This window comes from Neoarius graeffei, chromosome 15 (genome assembly GCF_027579695.1).
Source record: "Neoarius graeffei isolate fNeoGra1 chromosome 15, fNeoGra1.pri, whole genome shotgun sequence".
In the NCBI taxonomy this organism is placed as follows: domain Eukaryota; kingdom Metazoa; phylum Chordata; class Actinopteri; order Siluriformes; family Ariidae; genus Neoarius; species Neoarius graeffei.
Genome location: NC_083583.1, coordinates 25,736,221 through 25,744,098, shown reverse-complemented (window position 1 = coordinate 25,744,098; position 7,878 = coordinate 25,736,221). Strand labels below are relative to the sequence as shown.

The 7,878-nt window shown below is 37.9% G+C and overlaps 1 protein-coding gene across 1 annotated transcript in view; it reads right to left on the bottom strand.

Annotated features, from left to right (window-relative positions):
* rlbp1a (retinaldehyde binding protein 1a) overlaps positions 1-2,953 on the bottom strand; it is a 13,595-nt gene extending 10,642 nt beyond the window's left edge. The window contains exons 1-3 of the mRNA XM_060940469.1: positions 2,911-2,953; positions 2,580-2,708; positions 1-3 (exon numbers count right to left, since the gene is read on the bottom strand). The exon at positions 1-3 is cut by the window's left edge and continues 202 nt beyond it. Of these exons, the coding sequence (XP_060796452.1) occupies positions 1-3; positions 2,580-2,708; positions 2,911-2,919 (141 nt within the window). The 5' untranslated portion in view covers positions 2,920-2,953. The remainder of the gene's footprint in view (positions 4-2,579; positions 2,709-2,910) is intronic.
* Positions 2,954-7,878: the final 4,925 nt, after the last annotated feature.

Below are 7,878 nucleotides of genomic sequence, written 5' to 3'. Positions count from 1 at the left end.
TGCCTGTTAGCAAAGAAGCCAGATAGCACACTTTACCATGTTCAAAACATTCCCAATGAAATCCTTCATTTCCTGTTTGTTTTTTGTTTATTTGATCACAAATTATTATAATTTTTAGTAACAGCTGTCATATTATTCTTCCATGTTCATCATGTTTTGCCAGTTTTTGTGATAAGGGTGGAAATTGTGTGTGAAGAAACCGAGAGTCTACAGTTGAAATTATGAACAATTAAGAAAAACACTGTCGAAAAGTGCCCATATTCAGGTAAATTAAAATAATATATGTAGAATAGTGACTTGTTTTACGTTTGCTTTACTTTTACTGGCATGTTACTTTTTCAGTATTTTGATACTATTATAGTTATAGTACCTTTATTCCTGTTTGGGCAAAAAAAATGTGTTATATATTTTTAGATTTCATATTACTATTATTTTATTTCTTCTGTCATTGCTTTTATTTACTCCATTATTTTTATTTGTCTATTTTACTAACCCTATTTCCAGAAAAGTTGGGCTATTTTCCAAAATACAATAAAAACAAAAATCTGTGATTCGTTAATTCACGTGAACCTTTATTTAACTGATGAAAGTACAAAGAAAAGATTTTCAATAGTTTTACTGACCAACTTAATTGCATTTTGTAAATATAAACAAAGTTAGAATTTGATGCCTGCAACACACTCAAAAAAGTTGGGACAGCAATGTGTTTTAAGAATTTAACATTGGCTTTTTGTACTTCCCCAAATTTCTGTTATCTTAGATCTTGTTCTTTTGCATAATATTTGTTTATGCCTCACTGGATGTTTTGGACATATCCAGCACAAAACATCATGGTACTATCAGGGACCGTCAGTCTGAGACTGAGGTTCTGGATATTGATGGACTGGATTCCTCATCACTTTTTAAGTTGGTTTGGATCAAAGCATACATTTGACAAAAAAGAAAAAAAAAAGGATACAGTGGTGCTTAAAAGTTTGTGAACCCTTTAGAATTTTCTATATTTCTGCATAAATATGACCTAAAACATCATCAGATTTTCACACAAGTCCTAAAAGTAGATAAAGAGAACCCAGTTAAACAAACGAGACAAAAATATTATACTTGATCATTTATTTATTGAGGAAAATGATCCAATATTACATATCTGTGAGTGGCAAAAGTATGTGAACTTTTGCTTTCAGTATCTGGTGTGACCCCCTTGTGCAGCAATAACTGCAACTAAATGTTTCTGGTAAATGTTGATCAGTCCTGCACACTGGCTTGGAGGAATCTTAGCCCATTCCTCCGTACAGAACAGCTTCAACTCTGGGATGTTGGTGGGTTTCCTCACATGAACTGCTCGCTTCAGGTCCTTCCACAACATTTCGATTGGATTAAGGTCAGGACTTTGACTTGGCCATTCCAAAACATTAACTTCATTCTTCTTTAACCATTCTTTGGTAGAACGACTTGTGTGCTTAGGGTCGTTGTCTTGCTGCATGACCCACTTTCTCTTGAGATTCAGTTCATGGACAGATGTCCTGATATTTTCCTTTAGAATTCGCTGGTATAATTCAGAATTAATTGTTCCATCAGTGATGGCAAGCCATCCTGGTCCAGATACAGCAAAACAGGCCTAAACCATGATACTACCACCACCATACTTCACAGATGGGATAAGGTTCTTATGCTGGAATGCAGTGTTTTCCTTTCTCCAAACATAACACTTCTTGTTTAAACCAAAAAGTTCTATTTTGGTCTTATGGATGCATCCACAAAACATTTTTCCAATTGCCTTCTGGCTTGTCCATGTGATCTTTAGCAAACTGCAGACAAGCAGCAATGCTCTTTTTGGACAGCAGTGGCTTTTTTCTTGCAACCCTGTCATGCACACCATTGTTGTTCAGTGTTCTCCTGATGGTGGACTCATGAACATTAACATTCGCCAATGTGAGAGAGGCCTTCAGTTGCTTAGAAGTTACCCTGGGTCCTTTGTGACCTCGCCGACTATTACACACCTTGCTCTTGGAGTGATCTTTGTTGGTCGACCACTCCTGGGGAGGGTAACAATGGTCTTGAATTTCCTCCATTTGTACACAATGTATCTGACTGTGGATTGGTGGAGTCCAAACTCTTTAGAGATGGTTCTGTAACCTTTTCTAGCCTGATGAGCATCAACAACGCTTTTTCTGAGGTCCTCAGAAATCTCCTTTGTTCGTGCCATGATACACTTCCACAAACGTGTTGTGAAGATCAGACTTTGAGAGATCCCTGTTCTTTAAATAAAACAGGGTGCCCACTCACACCTGATTGTCATCCCATTGATTGAAAACACCTGACTCTAATTTCACCTTCAAATTAACTGCTAATCCTAGATGTTCACATACTTTTGCCACTCACAGATATGTAATACTGGATCATTTTCCTCAATAAATAAATGACCAATTATAATATTTTTGTCTCATTTGTTTAACTGGGTTCTTTTTATCTACTTTTAGGACTTGTGTGAAAATCTGATGTTGTTTTAGGTCATATTTATGCAGAAATATAGAAAATTCTAAAGGGTTCACAAACTTTTAAGCACCACTGTATGTAAGTACCTTCTGTACTGTGTGATCCGGTAGTTTCTGACATGGCCCGAACACTGGCCCGTGATCCTTCACTGTCAGATGCTCGAGCTTGGAGCGCAGGGTCTGCTCATTCTCTGAGACCATGCGGAAAGTTCCGGTCTATTTCACCAACACAAAGTGAGAGACAAAGTATTATGCAACCATTGTGTTAAACAAGAAGATTAAAAGAAAACTAATTCCATGGCTGCTAGCCCATAATCATGCAGATCAGGCAGAACTCACACAAAAACAGTAGCAACGGGGATAAAAAATACAAAATGATGTAAAAATAGGTACAGATATGTGGTACAAGTGAACTTACGGAAGCCATAATCTCCAGATATTTCAGCAGTTACTTAGACACTGAAGACAAGAAAGATATTCAATTTAATTCCATTCACTGGGGTACTTACAGAGTGCTGCAAGTTCAAATCATATATACAACCCCGATTCCAAAAAAGTTGGGACAAAGTACAAATTGCAAATAAAAATGGAATGCAATGATGTGGAAGTTACAAAATTCCATGTTTTATTCAGAATGGAACATAGATGACATATCAAATGTTTAAACTGAGAAAATGTATCATTTAAAGAGAAAAATTAGGTGATTTTAAATTTCATGACAACAACACATCTCAAAGTTGGGACAAGGCCATGTTTACCACTGTGAGACATCCCCTTTTCTCTTTACAACAGTCTGTAAACGTCTGGGGACTGAGGAGACAAGTTGCTCAAGTTTAGGGATAGGAATGTTAACCCATTCTTGTCTAATGTAGGATTCTAGTTGCTCAGCTGTCTTAGGTCTTTTTTGTTGTATCTTTCGTTTTATGATGCGCCAAATGTTTTCTATGGGTGAAAGATCTGGACTGCAGGCTGGCCAGTTCAGTACCCGGACCCTTCTTCTACGCAGCCATGATGCTGTAATTGATGCAGTATGTGGTTTGGCATTGTCATGTTGGAAAATGCAAGGTCTTCCCTGAAAGAGACGTCGTCTGGATGGGAGCATATGTTGCTCTAGAACCTGGATATACCTTTCAGCATTGATGGAGTCTTTCCAGATGTGTAAGCTGCCCATGCCACACGCACTTCTGAGCTGAGCGCTGATAACAACTTGGGTCGTCCTTCTCCTCTTTAGTCCGAATGACACGGCGTCCCTGATTTCCATAAAGAACTTCAAATTTTGATTCGTCTGAACCACAGAACAGTTTTCCACTTTGCCACAGTCCATTTTAAATGAGCCTTGGCCCAGAGAAGACGTCTGTGCTTCTGGATCGTGTTTAGATACGGCTTCTTCTTTGAACTATAGAGTTTTATCTGGCAACGGCGGATGGCACGGTGAATCTCTGTCTTGCATATATCTATCTATCTATCTATCTATCTATCTATCTATCTATCTATCTATCTATCTATCTATCTATATATGGCGCATCATAAAACGAAAGATACAACAAAAAATACCTAAGACAGCTGAGCAACTAGAATGTTCTCAACTAGATAATGTTCTCTGGAAATATTCCTGAGCCCATTTTGTGATTTCCAATACAGAAGCATGCCTGTATGTGATGCAGTGCCGTCTAAGGGCCCGAAGATCACGGGCACCCAGTATGGTTTTCTGGCCTTGACCCTTACGCACAGAGATTCTTCCAGATTCTCTGAATCTTTTGATGATATTATGCACTGTAGATGATGATATGTTCAAACTCTTTGCAATTTTACACCGTCGAACTCCTTTCTGATATTGCTCCACTATTTGTTGGCGCAAAATTAGGGGGATTGGTGATCCTCTTCCCATCTTTACTTCTGAGAGCCGCTGCCACTCCAAGATGTTCTTTTTATACCCAGTCATGTTAATGACCTATTGCCAATTGACCTAATGAGTTGCAATTTGGTCCTCCAGCTGTTCCTTTTTTGTACCTTTAACTTTTCCAGCCTCTTATTGCCCCGTCCCAACTTTTTTGAGATGTGTTGCTGTCATGAAATTTCAAATGAGCCACTATTTTTGGCATGAAATTTCAAAATGTCTCACTTTTGACATTTGATATGTTGTCTATGTTCTATTGTGAATACAATATCAGTTTTTGAGATTTGTAAATGATTGCATTCCGTTTTTATTTACAATTTGTACTTTGTCCCAACATTCATTTTTGGAATCGGGGTTGTGTGTGTGTATATATATATATATATATATATATATGCAAGACAGAGAAAATCAACAAAAAACATCCTGTAAGATACATGTAGTTCCAACAGTAGCTTTGATAACAAACAAAACAGCTATCTTTATGCTGTACAAGAAACCCATGGTGGCAGCTGGGTCTTTGGTTCTATCCTGAACTCGGGTTACTGTCTTTGTGGAGTTTCACAGGTTCTCATCATGCCTATGTGGGTTTCCTTCAGGTTCTCCAGTTTTCTCCAAACTCCTTACAACCTCTGGTATATTTCTTCAAAGCATTCACAAAGTAACCTAGAAGGGCACTCAGGAGAGTGTATACCTCCACCAAGCCACATATTATAAACATCAAAATCAAAACCACTTGAACCTAGAATAATACTAAAGCTGTACACCAAACTTCATCAAAATCTGTTTGCTACTTTTTGAGTTATGTTGGGAACAAACAAATGGAGGCGAAAACATAACCTCCTCCAACAAAGTTGGCAGAGGTCATTATGCTGAACACTTTTTAAAAAATCAGCATAGTTCCCCTTTAAGCGTTAAAGAAGAACATGAAGATGACAAAGAAGAAGACAAAGCCTTTATTTGCCAATTTAAACTTCTCTGATCAACAGTAGAGTAGCATAGTGCTTAGTGTAACACAGAAATTGACACAGACATCATACCAGTAGAAAATAACCATTAAATTAAACACTTTTATGAGTGCCATGGTGACACAAATATAGATAGCTAGAGGGATGTGTGACAGGCAGAGAAACTGCTCACTATAATAATTAATATACTAGTAAATACTGTGTGGGAATTCATGGCTTTTTATAATAAAGTTACATCATAGTTAGTTTAGCCTATCATTAGACAGGTAGATAGGATCTGACAGGTAAAAGACACCACGCCTTACCTTCACCAGAGGGAAACAAGAAGCCCCTTCTTTCCAGAATGAGGAATGAGGCAGCAATGAGCTGGAGGATGTTGACGCACTCAGTGAAGGGGGCTACGGAGGGGCAGGGCTGCAAAGGGATGCGTGATGTGGTTGATCTAATTTACATAAAAAACTGTGTGTGCAGTTGAATGAGTTCTATATTTCCATTTCCAGTAGCAATCAAGCAGAAATTTAATCTCTTTGAAGCCAATATACACTCACCAGTCATGTTTATAAGAACAACTGTACGTTCATATAATTATCCAATCATGCAGCAGCAATGCAAAGTATAAAACCTATTATTCTACCCACATTCACTGGATATGAGCAATCACGCATCTGATTGGCTACTCTACTACTAGGATATCAGCTCATATACCGTGAGTGGAGAAGAACAAAATGGCGGCTTTGTTATCAAGTACGGTATTTAAAAGAAACAGAAATACGGTGGTGCTTGAAAGTTTGTGAACCCTTTAGAATGTTCTGTATTTCTGCATAAATATGACCTAAAACATCATCAGATTTTCACACAAGTCCTAAAAGTAGATAAAGAGAACCCAGTTAAACAAATAACAAAAATATTATACTTGGTTATTTATTTATTGAGGAAAATGATCCAATATTACATAACTGTGAGTGGCAGAAGTATGTGAACCTCTAGGATTAGCAGGGAACCCAATTAAACAAATGATACAAAAATATTATAATATAATATTTATTATAATTTCCTCAATATCATTCATTGAGGAAATTATAATATAATTTCCTCAATAAATAAATTACCAAGTATACTTGGTCATTTATTGATTGAGGAAAATGATCCAGTATTACATATCTGTGAGTGGCAGAAGTATGTGAACCTCTAGGATTAGCAGTTAATTTGAAGGTGAAATTAGAGTCAGGTGTTTTCAATCAATGGGATGACAATCAGGTGTGAGTGGGCACCCTGTTTTATTTAAAGAACAGGGATCTATCAAAGTCTGATCTTCACAACGCATGTTTGTGGAAGTGTATCATGGCATGAACAAAGGAGATTTCTGAGGACCTCAGAAAAAGCGTTGTTGATGCTCATCAGGCTAGAAAAGGTTACAAAACCATCTCTAAAGAGTTTGGACTCCACCAATCCACAGTCAGATAGATTGTGTACAAATGGAGGAAATTCAAGACCATTGTTACCCTCCTCAGGAGTGGTCAACCAACAAATATCACTCCAAGAGCAAGGCGTGGAATAGTCAGCAAGGTCACAAAGGACCCAGGGTAACTTCTAAGCAACTGAAGGCCTCTCTCACATTGGCGAGAGAACACTGAACAACAATGGTGTGCATGGCAGGGTTGCAAGAAAAAAAACCACTGCTCTCCAAAAAGAACATTGCTGCTCGTCTGCAGTTTGCTAAAGATCACGTGGACAAGCCAGAAGGCAATTGGAAAAATGTTTTGTGGATGAATGAGACCAAAATAGAACTTTTTGGTTTAAATAAGAAGCGTTATGTTTGGAGAAAGGAAAACCCTGCATTCCATCATAAGAACCTTATCCCATCTGTGAAACATGGTGGTGGTAGTATCATGGTTTGGGCCTGTTTTGCTGCATCTGGGCCAAGACGGCTTGCCATCATTGATAGAACAATGAATTCAGAATGATATTTTATTGTCAAATAAAATGACAATAATAATAATAATAATAATAATAATAATAATAATAATAATAATTCTGAATTATACCAGCGAATTCTAAAGGAAAATGTCAGGACATCTGTCCATGAACTGAATCTCCAGAGAAGGTGGGTCATGCAGCAAGACAACGACCCTAAGCACACAAGTCGTTCTACCAAAGAATGGTTAAAGAAGAATAAAGTTAATGTTTTGGAATGGCCAAGTCAAAGTCCTGACGTTAATCCAATCGAAATGTTGTGGAAGGACCTGAAGCGAGCTGTTCATGATATGATGAGACCAAGCTGAAGCCCTTTACGTGTATTTGTATGCTACTGCATCATGATCATTGCTCATCGTTTCAGTTTTCAGGCTGAGACAAAGCAGTGAGTCATTGATCATTTTCTGGCTGCCCGATATCCTTATATCCTGCTACACCTCTGCCTTTACTTTATGAACCCCCACAAGGCTGTGGGGCCTGACGGAGTCCCTCCCAAAGTTCTGAAGGCCTGTAGGGAACAACTAGCTGGTGTGTATGCTGACATCTTCAA